General features: G+C 28.0%; 1 protein-coding gene across 1 annotated transcript in view; it reads right to left on the reverse strand.

Moving 5' to 3' along the window:
• The window catches only part of LOC127290589 (uncharacterized), a 132,364-nt gene extending 118,122 nt beyond the window's left edge, over positions 1-14,242 (reverse strand). The window contains exon 1 of the mRNA XM_051319274.1: positions 13,666-14,242. Coding sequence (XP_051175231.1) covers positions 13,666-13,717 — 52 coding nt within the window. The 5' untranslated portion in view covers positions 13,718-14,242. The remainder of the gene's footprint in view (positions 1-13,665) is intronic.
• Between the last annotated feature and the right edge of the window lie 1,034 nt (positions 14,243-15,276).

A 15,276-nucleotide genomic window follows, 5' to 3' on the forward strand; every position in this document is an offset into this window, starting at 1 on the left:
TCTCTCTTTCGCTCTCTCGAGTTAACTCTGCTCTTTCTAGTTCCATCTCATCCATATTTGCATACTTTGTACAATCCACGACTGGCGAACCACACTGTGAAATTCCACACAAATTCCAACAAGGTGAGCCTATATCAGAGCAATTGCAACGCGGGACTGAAACTGCACTTCCAAGCTTTTTAAAATTTTTCACTTACATTTTATTTGACTTTAATTACGCTCAACTTCTAGAGTCACGAACATATGCCCACTTAGCGAGTAATTATGTTAACTATTCAAGTAATTTTTTTTTTTTTTTTCAACCAAACATAGAGAAAGTTCCTTTTTCTGTTGCTATTGTGAGTAATAAAAATGAAAATTAGATACAATAATATATTTCCTGCTACTGTAATTAATTTTTAAAAAAAATGTTATTATTAATTAATTTTTCAATAATTGTTTTTATTTGAATTTATATTATTTATTAGTTCCGTAATTTTTTTTTACCATTGTTTTTTTTTTATCTTTTTAATTAATTGAAAAATATATCTATTTCATAGCTATGCTATATACATTTTTTCTCTCAAATATGTTGTGAAATAAATATATTTTTTAATTTCAATAATTTTATTATTAAATTTTTATTACATTACATTCTCCAATAATTTTTTCTTTTCAAATACGTTTTTTATTACATTAAAAAATAATGTTCTCTATTTAATAAACAATTCAATTATATTTCATTAAGAAATATTATTGTTTGAAAATGAGGTTGAAAATATGAAAACTTTTTTAATTACCCCTTTTTTAATTAATTATTTTTTGAACAAAAAATATTTTAATATAGAGAAGTATTTAATAAACATTCTCTATTTAGTAAAACCGTCTATTAAATACAAATAAAATCAATTTTTTAGTAAATATATTTTTTAATTAAAAAAAACGTTTTTAATAAAAATACAATTTATAATTTTCTATTTAAAACAAAAAAAAATATAAAGTTCATAAATGAAAAATTCTAACCATATAAAGCGGGGATTTAAGAATTTAAAACCCATTGTTATATGATAGCAAATGTCTTGAAAATACTTTTACTTTTGCATATCTCTTTCTCTCTCTCTCTCTCTCTCCATAATATTCGAGTTTGTATGCTCCTTTTCGCTGTGTATTTCGGTCACTTCGGTCACTTTAGTCCTCTTTGAAGAGGGTCAGGCACATATGTCTCGCGATAAATCTCCGCTCTCGCTGAATAAACAGACTCTTACTTATTTAACACAGTGCGAACATACATACAAGAAGCGCGCTTCAAAATTTCAAAGCTGTAAAGGGCAACAAAAAAAAAAAAGTAACTTCAACTCATATCTATACCTCTTTTCCGCTCATAACCTTTAGCTGGATTTTAAAAAACACACAGTCGAAAAAATGAAAATCTTTTTTTCAAATTTATCTGATGGTTAAAAATTTACTTTTTTTATTTGTTCATTTTTAATTCGATTTGAATTTAATGTAAAAATATATTTAAATTAATTTAATTCGAACTATATTTGAATTGAATATAAAAATGTTTTTTTTACTTTTGTTAATAAAAAAAAAAAAAAAAAAAAAATGAAGAGTGACTAAAGCAACCGAAGAGCGACGTATTGAAAAATACTTTTCAGATTTCTTTTATTGAATAAGAGTTTGAAAATGTCACATGTTTGCATAGTTGAGTTAGAGATTTTTTCATTTCGCGGTTACCTAAAGGAAATACCATGGTTCTTGCGGTAAAGCACGTTCGACCTTTGCGTTATCAAAATTCCAGACAACCCTATCCTCTAACCCGCACACCGAATAGACAAGAATCGGTTCACACGCTCCCAATGGAATTTTGTGCATAATTCGGAAAATTCCGCGTATGAGAGTAGATACTGAGCGCGAAAAGAAATCAATTTATATTTTCTCCGCGAATAAAAAATCCTAATTTTTTTTTTTAAATTATTCTTTTTAAAATTTTTAAATTCTTTTTCACAAATATCATAATTAGAATTTAATTTTTTGATATTTTTAATGATTAAAAAAAAAAATTTTTATATTAATTTCTTCTTCTCTTTGATTTAGGTATATATATACAAAATAAAAAAAAGGAAATTTTTTTTTTTAAACCAAATTCTCGTTATAAAGTTGGAAGATTCACTTTATGAGATTAACTAATCCTATAATCAATTTTGCCTTGAAAATTTGCTGTCTAATTACTTTTGTCAACTGCAGAGGCAGAGGAGCGCTCTTTGCATTTTGTGGGCACAATTAATAAGTATGATTTATTCTCGAGAATTGGATGGAAGAGGGGAGAGGGGTGGGGGGGAAGGGGACGAACGCGAATATTATATAGAGAAAACGAAGGGTTTCTCGGGAATCTATTTTCAGATCCTCTCTTGCTCTCTAAAAGGGAAAACGTACCACCACCATCACGCCAAGAGAATTGAGAATAACGTCAAGTTTAACATCAGAGGCGGTTTCAAGAAATCAAGTAATAGTCAGGTTACTTTTATACACAAGGAAAAAGAGTCATTCAATACTTTATGAAATTTTAGTCACTTTTTAAAATATCAGATTTCATGGAAAATAGTTTCTAGAATTTCCCTTCGCGCAAATGGATCTGTAAAGCCAAGAGTAGCACATTTGTCGAAATTTTTTTCACATATTTTTTTTTTATAAAAAATAAAATGTCTACTTTGAGTGTTTTTTTTTTAAATTTAAAAGAAAAATGTTATTGATGTAGCAAAAAAAAAATGCCTTTTTTTTAATAATAATGTAGGAAGTTTTATTACAAACAGAATGGACCATCAAAATTTGATTTTTGGATGAAAAATCGAGAAATATTTTTTGTCATATTTTTTTACTGATGATTTAATAGAATGGTAACTTTATTGATTATCCATTTTTATAACTGCACTTAGAGACCTGTGTAGAAATTGCCTTATTAGGGGCCAAATTAGGGCGAAATGTGGATTTCCTAATCAGGCGCGGCGTTTCATAAGGCAGCCTGATTTGGCCCCGATCTGAGCCATGGCAAAATTTCTACACGAGAAAAAGTTTCCCAAATATATGCTTTTTTTGTATTAACACAATTATTTTTGTTTCAAACAAATATTTTTTTTTAAATATTTATTTATGAAAAACTTATTTTCATTTAGAGAAATTAGGATAAAAAATTACAAATTGTAAAAAATAATTTTGTTGATTCGATTAAGAACCGGTTTTCGACAAAAAAAAAGAAACAAAACCTCTTTTAATGAAATTATAGAACATGAAGGCGAGAGTTAATTGAAATGGACGAAAAAAAAATTATTAATTAACGTGGAATTAATTGAAACGATCCGATGATATAAGTGGATAATAGTGTCAGCATGACACTCTTATAAATCATTCTTAATTCTCCGACGACATGTCATATGGCCAAGTATAGAATAGAAAAGGAATGCTTTTGGGGATCCAGTATAGGTTGTGTGTTTACATGTACCCTCGTTTATTATCCTATTCGCGCCAGCCGGACATTTCTCCTCTGTATATTATTAAACCATCTCTTTCCCGAGCATTTATGTTTTTCACTTTATGTGTTTGTATATATATGTATGCTAAAATTATCCGTCTCTTTTTTTTTTAACTCTCCATTTTCTTTTTTTTTTTTTTCTTTCCTTTTGGTCTGATTCAATTGCTTGTTTCTCGAGTTTACGTTCGTGCGGCATCTTCGTCCAGCTGTTTCCGAGGGTGCTTACTCTCACACACACACATTGTTTTAGGACATAGCCCTCTGCAGACTGCATTTGTAAAATTCAGAATAGAGAAAATGCTCCCCCTCTCATCATACCCTCGTTTGGAAACCTCTAAAGAGAAAGTCCCCTATTTTTCGATTTTATTAATTCTGATACAGAAGAATAAAAAAAAAAAACAAAAAACTATTATTCAAAAAAGGCCTTTAAAAATTTCTCAACAAATGTGAAAAATATTCAACTTTTTTTTTTATGTGTATGAAAAATAAATGTCAACTTCCTGTATAATCAAAGGTGGTTTTTACTGTTCACATCATAAAAAAAAATGTTTTTTTTTTTGAAAAAAAGGGCAATTTCCATGACAAAAAGTGACAAGCGCTTTTAATATTTTGTGATCGTATAACTTGGGCATGAAAGCACTTGACATAGAATCGATCGTAAACTGTTGTGTTCCTTTTAAAAGTTATGTTGAAAAGCCAAGCATTATGCCAGTAGACTTCCCGGTGAGAGAAAAAGTATAAGAGTGCCATCATGTATCCTTTTCTGAATATCCATGAATGAAAACCAAATGAAAGAGATATGTAAAAAAAAAGGAGCCTTTTTATTAAGAGAAAAAGAGAGAGAGAGAGAGTTCATTAGGAAAACAATTTTATATATATATATGAAAAACCCCTATAGAGAAATTTAAAATTCTTTTTTTGAAAGCAAATTTAAAAAAATAGAATTCTTTTTCTTTTTTGATATTTTGTTTGAACAAATGAAAAACGTTTATATGAACCATGTTCGCTAAATTTTGTTTTTATTGAAAGCGATACCAATTTACGTGACACTATATCTATATATGTATATAAAAGTTCTATATATATATATACATTGAGACGTGAGTTTTATTGTAAAATAAAGATTTCAGACAAGAAAACGTGACCCACTGGGAAGAAAATAAAGCACACGCAGCACTCGATAACGCCAAAAGAGAAGAAAATGTTTCGTTGACACAACTGAATTTATGTTTTCAAATCAATATATATATTGTATAAGAAAAAATATTGTTAAATCCAGATCTACTATGTTATACGATTAGGAAAGCTATCTCTTCAGAGATAATAAAAATTATAATTTTTCAAAAAAATATAATTTTTTGGTTTTTACTTTCCCTTTTTATTTAAATTCGACTTTCCAAACAAAATTTCCTATCATGAAAATTATCGTAAATTTAGAATTATAAGTTTAATTACGATTGTAATTTCTTTGCGCAACAAAGTTTCAAAAGCTTCTAAATACCTTGTCTTTTCCATCCTTTAATAACTCATAATAGGGCTGTAACAGGACTCGAACTTTTCAGTAAAGAACTTTAAAATCTAATTAACAATTAGTCAGATACAATTTCTTTCTCGAATATGAGTGACTATTACGATAATGAACTTTTTCTTAAAGAGGCAATTTACTAAATGAAGAATACTTGGAAATATATATTTACATATCTTAATGAATTTTTAATTGTGAAAAATCATTTTCACAAATCAACTACTGAAAAATAGTTTAGAAAAATAAAACACTTTTTCAGGAATGTGAAATATAAAAAATAAAAAAAAGTAATAATATGGACCTTTAATCGTTTTCATTTAAACTGCAACTATTTTTTTTTTTCCAACCATACCTTTTGTAAACACGAGGTCGACAGTGCATTTACGCCACGATAGAAACAGAGGAAATTTGAGATAGCTGTTGGCTCATTCAAAGCACCTGAGTATTTTTTTTTTCTTTTTTTTTGCTCTACCTTGAGTCTCCCTCAGGAAAGAGGAGTCCGCGCGTACCATGCGATGTATTCATCTTCCTGACAGGCTTTTCATGGTTAATGCGAGATGAAATTACAAACACAGGATGGGTTTAACTGACAGTTGCGCTGTCTCTTAACAGATAGAAAATACAACTTCTTTGAAAAGTACACGTTCATCGAGAGACAAGGTGTTCTTTGATAATTTTTTAACTTTACAGCAATTTATATTCCAAGACAAATTATTTTTAATAGTCTTTTTAAATATTAAGAATTTATTTAAATTAAATTTAAAAATAAAAAAATTTTAAAATTAAAGAAAATTAAATAATAATTAAATAAAGAAGATTTTGATAATAAAACAAAATTTATATATCTTTGATGTGTAAGGAAAATTAAAAATCGAAATTTTGCAAGTAGAATATAAATTCTAAGTTAAACATTCGTTATTCGTGTCTTAACATTACAGGAGAGACAAAGTTTTCTCTCCACACCGGAAACTGAATAACGTGTTAAACTTTATAATCTTGTATAGCTTTAAAAGACATTTTTTATTCACTCCAATAAATTTAAATTACATCCACTAAAAATGACCTATTCCGAATGTAGTGGTGTAATTTACTCCATACCCTTCTTTTTTTGAATATAAAAGACTATGACAAATTAAAACGATTATTTTTGAAAAATTATCATAACTAATTTATGGTCTTAAGACGCTTTGGAGATTTATTTGATTAACCCTCGGGACAAGGTGTGCTAATAAAAAGTTCCGCGCGTATAATGTTCCTCTAATTTTCTTCAACGACATTTAGTATTACATTGCAAGAATTTCGCAGTCTTTTTTTTTTACATTATCGCACGTAATTTCAAGTAAAAAAAAATTTTTTTTTTTAATTAATTACAAATAAAATTGTAAATTTATATCAAAAAATTAGTAGAAAAAAAATTAGTAGAAAAAAATTTGTTTTTAATAAAAAATATAGTCATAGAAAAAAAAAATTACAATTCTTTGAAATAAAAGAACTAAATAACTTTCTTAAAGTATTTTACTGTCGTAAACTATTTTCATATCGACGCCCTTCTTTTTTTTTTATAGCATATATTCTCTTGTTGTTATAATAATATGGGAAGAATAAGCGGAAGTACTAGTGGATCTATCCTCACGTTATGGTGATACGTTATCACCCCTTTTGCAGTTCAGGTCGACAGGTTTTTATGGAGACAACTGGAATTACCCATGCAAAGCATTCCACTTGACTCTCGAATATGTAAATTTAATGTTTTCATAAAAAAAAAGTAAATAAAAAAAAATACTATTAAATTGCTATACCAAAAAAAGAAAAGAAATTATTCTTAGAATAAAAATTTTTATTTTAAGAATATATATGAGAGAGTGAATAATGAAAAAGTTAATTTTTTAAAGCAAAAAAGAAGAAATTTACTTTCTTTTTTTTTTTTTATAAAAACTTTACCGAGAGATATCGATTTATCATCAAGTGTAACATCAAAACGTCTTGAGTATTTCATTCTCGACCCTGAGGCATCAGAAATTTATTTTCTGCCAAAACGTCCTCAATAGTCCATGTACTCACTCAAGTAAAAAGGGTTCTTCCTATTGCAGGGAAAAGCACTCTGCCTCACACTTTTTCCAAGAGACAGAATATTTTTATCCCACTTTTGTCTCGCAATTCTTTTCATTTTTTTTTTATTTTCGTCGTTCACTTAAGCACGAGTTATTAAGAGTGCCAGATGTCAAATATACTGAATATGAGTGGCTAATTGGATACCGCAGAAACTCTACAAAATTAGATCTCATGTTTCTTAGGTGCCCTTCGCAGAAAATAAATAGAGATACAAGTAAATGTTTCTGCATAAATGCAAAAAAGGCAAAAGAACGCAAATGAAGGAAATTATCTATAGTATTGTTATTATTATTAACTGGAAAAAGGTTTAATAAATAACTAATACTGTCAACGATAAAAAAAATATCACGAGAGAGAGAGAGAGAGAAAGAGAGATGTTTGAGTAAAACAAATTGAAGAAAATTTTCACTTCAAATGGGAAATACATAAGTTGAAAGAAACTTTTCCCACTCTTTGAGTAACTTCTCTCAGTAACAGAATTTTGCTTTTTCAAACAAAAGGTAGGTAACTCTGAAAAGTAAACTTCGTGAGAAATCGACATTAAAGTTTAACCGCTACATTCTACCTGATAAAAATCAGTGTTAGCCTCCAATTGTAAACTGTGGAAGTTCCCTCTTTATCAGACCTTTCGAGTTTAACTATGCTATTCTAGTTTTTTTTTTTGCTTTTAAAAAATTTAAGCATTTTCTCAAAAATAATAATTTTTTTTACAAAAACTGTTACATTTCTTCTTATACAAGTGTATTTTAAAGAGAATAAAAAAGTATAAAAAAATGAAATAAAATTATTATATATAAAAAAATGAAAAATAGAATTTAATTAAATTAATTAATATAATTATTCTTTTAGACTTTACTTGAAAGTATTTTGAAATTGAATCATTCTTTTGTAAATTACTAATTTAAAATATATCAAATTTCTAATTTTTCCATAAAAACTAGAAAATTTAATAATTCTGAAACGGATATAAATGACACTTTTTTTACAATCGCTCGAGCATAATTTAAACGCGTATATATATCTTCTATTTGAGGTGTCAATTTAACTGAATTTTAAAATGTCACTCGAGATAATTATCACGTTGACGAGGTCATACAAATATTTGCGCATAATATAGAGATAGGAAGTGAAATAACCGTAAAATAAATAAATTTAATATACATATGACATTCTTATAAAATCAAATTAAAAAAAATCACACACAATTTAAACTTAATTTTTCAGTTCGCACTTTTAATTAAAGTTAAAAGTCAAAAAGTCGCAAAAAAAAAAAAAATGAAAAAAAAAATGAAGAAAGGTGTTAGTGGTTAGAATGTTAGTTGAACGTACGAATGAGTTAAGTCACTTTGTAAAGTTCGTAAGAGGGTTAATGCTCGTTGGTCTCACCCCCGTGACAACATGGATTATACTCAACTGCAGTAGTCAAAAGTCCCTGATATTGTGTGTGGCATATACATATATATATATATATATGAATAAAATGAATAAACATGTGTTGATGCTCAAGCTCGAATATGAAAAAATCCTCCTTGAGTTATATGCATGTCTGCGTTGGGAAAAATCTCGAGGCGAAAGAACGTGAAAAATGAAATGAAAAGACGACAACAGAGGAGAGAGATATAGAGGCAGAAAAAAAGGGGGTATGTAGATTCAAATGAGACTGTTCACCTACAGTTCTAGTTTAATGCTCGTGACCAAGCTTTACAGAAAGATCAAGCTTGAGACATCACTTTTTGCGAAAAAAGAGGCGCTTTACAATTAGAATTTTTTTTTCCTCTCAAAGAAAATCGATGAATTTTTTTTTGGATTGAAATATATTTCCTCTTTTTTAATAAATAAGGCAAAATAAAACGAAAACATTCGGACAATGAATAAAAAATTTTAATTTACTCCAACGTTACGAAATCGAAATGATTTCCTCTTCAGGGAGTGTATTAAAAATATACAAAACCAAATAAAATACAATACGAATAAAAATAAAAAATAAAATTAAAAAACAATAAGTTAATAAATAAATAAAAATAAGTTATAATTATAAATCTTCAAAACAATAAATTAAAATTAAAATTCAGAAATAATAATAAAAATTAAAATTAATAAATAATTGAATTGAAACAAATAGGATTCTTAATAGAATTATACAAAAAAACAATAAAATAAAAATAGTATAGAATGAGTAAGAAAAATTAAAAAACAAATTAACATTAACATTTTATAGACTCAGGAGGAAATCATTTCGATTTCGAAACGTTGGAGTAAATTAAAATTTTTTATTCTTTGTCCGAATGTTTTCGTTTTATTTTGCCTTATTTAATAAAAGATCTCGGACGTTAAAGATTAATTTCTCCTCTTTTTAAAAAATCAATTTTTATTATTAACCCTTTAATGGCCGAGTTTTTTGTCGTTACTTTAGGCTTATAATGTATATTAGATTTAATTACTAAAGTATTCAGTATGAGAAAAAAATTTTTTTTAACATGTCTCACCCCTTAAAACCACCCCCACGGTACATTACTACCCCAAAAAACTGATATTTAACCAAATTAATGAATTAAATATTTTTCAGCTCTTATCTACTTTTTATTTATTTATAAACATTGCCTGGTTGCTTAAAAATTGAAAAGGATCAATAACCCCTTGAAAACACCCTTAAAGTCAAATAATCATTCCTTGACGGTGAAAGTTTTTGTAAATGATTAAAAAAAATCTATAGATTCTAATTGCTTCTAAATTATAAACAATTATTTGAAAGTTACACAGACATAGATAATAATAATAATAATAAACTCACCCCCTACCCTTGAAGCCCACCCCTAATTCATAACTATTCTCAGTTTGGAACAATCAAAAAAATAATTTTCACTGATTTTCGAAAATATGAAAAAAAAAATTTTCTATGATAACTAAGTATTAATACTGAATATAAACAACCCCTGAAAAACAACCCTTAAGTCAAATAACCACCCCTTAATGATAAATGTTTTTGTGAATAAATGAAAAAAATTATATGGATTCTAAGTGCTTCTGAATTGTAAAAAAGTATTTCAATGTTTCACAGATATGGATAATAATAATAAACTCACCCCCTACCCTTGAAATCCACCCCTAATTTATAAGTTATAAGATACTGAATTCAGTTTTCAAGAATCAAAAAAATAATTTTCACTGATTATTATCATATTGAGAAATGCATTGAGTACATACTCAATGCACTCCCCTCCACGATGGCGTAGAGGGGAGTGCATTGGGTAAATGAAAGGGGGGGTACGACAGTAGCAAAGAAGCTCCCATGTGGAACTGCTGTTATAAGGCAATCAGCGCGTCGTTTCGTTTTCTCTGTGTAGCGTTCTCCCACTACCTCACCGATTGAGCCTGGGTCTGTAATTTTCATTTTCATACTAAACTCCTAACAACAGGCACTAAAAGCTACAAAATTAATAGGCAATAATGACACCAGCATTATTTTGCAATTTTAAAAACTGACATCATATTCGTAATTATCGACCCCGAAAACCCCTGAGTAATAAGTTTCAGATGAATCTAATGAAAGTTAATCATTTCGTCCGCCATATTGGATCCGCCATTTTCAATTTTCTAAATCTGATATCGGATTCGTAATCAGCGACCCCGAAAACCCCCCAAGTGACAAGTTTCACATGAATCTAGTGAATTTTTATATTTATCGGTCGCCATATTGGATCCGCCATTTTGAATTCTTAAAGACGGACATCGGATTCGTAATCAGCGACCCCGAAAACCCCCGAGTGATAAGTTTCACGCGAATGTAGTAAATTTTTATAATTATCGGTCGCCATTTTGGTTCCGCCATTTTGAATTTTTGAAAACGGACATCGGATTCGTAATCAGCGACCCCGAAAACCCCCGAGTGATAAGTTTCACGGGAATCTAGTAAATTTTTATAATTATCGGTCGCCATTTTGGATCCGCCATTTTGAATTTTTGAAAACGGACATCGGATTCGTAATCAGCGACCCCGAAAACCCCCAAGTAACAATTTTCAAGCGAATTTATTAATTTTTAAAGGTTTTGGTTTTTAGGGGTAGTTTTAGTTATTTTTCTGCACCTTCGGGTTGAATTTTTAATATTAATTTTTTTTACAAAGGTTGCAATATTTTTAAACATATGTTACTATGAAAGCCTGAAAAAAAAAATTTCTTCTGAAATTTATACCTGTTTTTTCATTTTTCTCATTTTTCGGGTTTTTTGAAGGGGTGTATTTCAAAGAGGGTAGTTTTTTAAAAAAATACATGTATTTACATTTGTTACTCTATCCCTCCCCTTCAAAATGAGATCTTAGTGGAGTTAATCGGTTAAGTTTTAAGAAAGTTATGATTTTTTGAAGTAGGTGGGACGTATGTGTCCCACTGGCCATGAAAGGGTTAAAAAAAAAAAAAAATTAACTGAATTTAAAGATTTCGAAAATTTTCCTTTTTGTCAAAAAAAAAGAAAGAAAGAAAAAAGAATGGTTTGGAAAAATCTATTTGGCACATTTTTTTTTTTGTAAAACGTATATTTGGCTTTGTGGTTTCGTACATTTACCAGTTTGAATAACTAACGATCGACTCAGTTTGCAAATTCCACAGGTCATTTGACAGAATCAACGAGATATTGCCGAGGTAAAATTTGAAATTGAGGGAAAGGCGATGGTATAACATTGTATTAACTCTGTAAAATTAACGATACTATATAATAATTTTCTCATTAAAGTGATTGGAAATTTGCGTCCTGACATAAAATCAATTTTCTGAAACTGAATTAGCCCGCGCATTATTTCTAAGCACCGGAAAAATGTAAAAAAAGTACATATAACCGATAAAATTATAATACAATAAATAAATAATAATTATTTTTTTTAAAAAAAAACCAACTTTTCTAATTAATCATTAAAATTTTCGACAAAAAAAAAAGTATTTTTATATAGAGAAGTTTCTCATCATATTTTCAAGTATATGATATATAGGGGAAAATTTCAGAAGTGAAAGATTTATTGTCATAACCATTATGCGTGTTGTGGAATATACGCTAAATGTAGAATTGGAATGTCGTGCGTTGAATTTGTTGTATAATAAACGAGCATCGAAATTATTTGTATATATATATATATATATATATATATATGTGGGTGTGATTTATCGTAAAAAATTTGCATAATTGAAATATTTCATTATACAAATTATATATAAAGTTGTAATTACATATCTCAGTTGTCATAAAAAATCTTACAGAGATAATTAAATATCCTAAATGATAAGTAATACGACACAGAGAATATATACGGAAATTTCTAAGCAAAGTTTTGTTTGATACATAATATACTCTCAAGGGCTTCTAATATCAAATGTTTACGTGTTTACTTTGAAAAGGGAAACACATATATAGTAACACAAGAATGTGAAACAATTCGCTAATCAAATTAACATTTTATGTGTTCTCATTTTGAATGAAACAAAAACAATTTTCTATATACAAAAATTGCTATTTTATAAGATTACATTATTTTTTGAATCATATACATAAATTATAATTTAGTTTTATTTATTGATATTTATATTATAAAAAAATATAATATGGCTATCTCAATTTTAATCAAAAATTATAATATAATTATTATGATGTATTTATAAACATCAAATATAACGGAAGAGTATATTTATCGATGTTATTGTTATAGACAATAATTATCTGAGTTCAATTTTAATAAATGACAATTTCAAGTAATCAAAGGATTTAATAACAAAAACATGCTCTTTGAAAATTGTACCTTCAATGAAATATTTTTAATTTGTCAATTTAAAGGGTAATGAAGTTTTAAAATTGTTATAAATTCTGTCTTTTAAAAGCGTTCACATGTTATATGTTTATGAAGTATCAAAGAAAATTCTTTTTTTTCACTAATTAGACTAATTTGTAGTATTCATTTAATTAAACCTTTTTTTATCATTTTTCCATTAGCACTTCTACATTTATAATAATTCAAATTTTTATAGACAATTTTTAATACTTTTTATTTTATGTTTTAGTTTTACTATTCTCTATACTCTCCTATTATTAGATTATATAAAAAAAAACTGATATGGGAAAGTTTTTATAGAATATTGTATAAATTTTTATCTAAAATTAGAGCCTTTATGAAAATTTATACTATAATAAAATTTTCCATTTTTTCAATTAATAGAATAAATAAAGTTTCAAACATAAGGGAGTTTTTAATCGAACCAAATAAATCGAATTAAATTATATTTAAATTAAATGAAAATTTGTTTCAGAACTTAATAATTATTGTGTTCTACAACGGAAAAACATACGTAAGTGACAATTACATGTTACTTATACGTATATTTTTCCATTTTATCGCTTTATATAATATGTAAATTTAAATTTTGTTTAAGCTAAACAAAATTCTTATCAGAAGAAAATAAAATATTTGCAACAAATATGTATTTATTTACCTCTTTCTTTTTTTTTTTGCATTCTTAGCAAAAACAAAAACAAAACTCACCTATTATTGCTCCGAAAACAAAGACAAGATTTAGCCACAGGTGGTGCGTCATTTTCAACTTTTTAAAACTTTTTCTCTACTCAAGTTTTCACAAATGGTTTTTACTTTGTTCACTTCACGAAAAATCCACTATACTTCTCCTTGTGCACAAAATGCAAAACATCATCAATGTTAACAATCATTGAAATCGTCGCATTAATCATGTGAATTTATCCACATAATTATGCAATAACCATATCAAGTAACACTAAATAAACTCCATTCCATTTAATGGAATATTTATTACTACAAAAAAAATGAGTTGTCACAAATTTTTACAACGTTCACAAACACAAATTTCTTTTTTTGGCGGGTAAATTATTTAAAAATTTTGAATTTTTAAAAATAAAAATGTCTGGTAATAATTATTAGAAATTTTTAATTGAAAATTTTTTTAAATAACAACGTTTAAAAAAAAATTAGTTTAAAGAATTTAAATCGTATGGAGAATGGTAGGAAATTTTAAGCCACTGTTGACAGAGTAATTGCACGTATATCTACTCTGGATTGCAACCGGCGAGACTGAACGTCGCCGCGCGAAGTTGTAGTTGACACAAGCAACGCATGCGCCGACCGCCCTTTCTCCCACCTATAATCCACACTTTATCGTCCCACCCTCGCAAGGAACTTTGGTGTTATCTTTGTCAGACTAAGTTATATATAGTATGAGCTTTCCTTCTCACCTCTGTGAGCTTGATCTTCACTAAAGTAAACACACCTACACAGATGAAGAAAGCAACACTACCCGAGTGCCTCTCACGCTCTCTCTCTCTCTCTCTCTCTCTACCTACATATATATATATCGAGGAAGGTCCTCTCGTCGTCGTCCTGGGGCCGATTTGCGATCTTACTTCACACCTTCTGCACGAGAACTCGAGTGCAGATTCAATTTTACGAATATTGAAAACTTTTATCCGAATAAGGGTTTGTTACGAAGCACCCTTTCTCTCCCCCCCCCACCCACTTATAGCACTCTCTCTCTCTCTTGCATTTTGCCAAATGCTCTCTTTCAGGATTGCTACATTTTTGATATTGAAAAATGAATTTTAAGGACTCTGGAACCATGAGTTTTATTTGCTTGACACGAATTTTTTTTTTACCTCAACTTTGTGTGATATACTTTCTGTATATATTTACGCGTGTGCTACATATATTATCGAATTTTACTACTAGTAATTCTGAATTTTATAGGAATTGAAAAAAATTTTGTCTAACTATATAAGAAACTTTTTCTACTAGTAAAAAGAATACATATTTTAAAAGTTCTTTGACAAAAAAAAATCATACTTTTTCCACTAATAGTATAAAGTTAATTTTTTCCCTCTAACTAAAACATACTTTTACTACTGTTGCAAAATTTTTTGTCTGATTTAAATTTACTTTACCTACTGCTACTAGTAAAACTACAATCAGAAAAAAATTCGTTTGAAGCAACCAAATTTTGGTTAAATCAACAAAATAAATGCATTGATATACAGTTAACCAAACATTTGGTAGCATAAACCAAACGTTTATTTAGCTCAATCAAATCAAAAAATTCAAAAAAATTTATTAAAATAAACCAAACATTTA

This window comes from Leptopilina boulardi, unplaced genomic scaffold, assembly GCF_019393585.1.
Source record: "Leptopilina boulardi isolate dan_hultmark-lab unplaced genomic scaffold, ZJU_Lbou_2.1 LbouV2_72, whole genome shotgun sequence".
NCBI lineage: Eukaryota > Metazoa > Arthropoda > Insecta > Hymenoptera > Figitidae > Leptopilina > Leptopilina boulardi.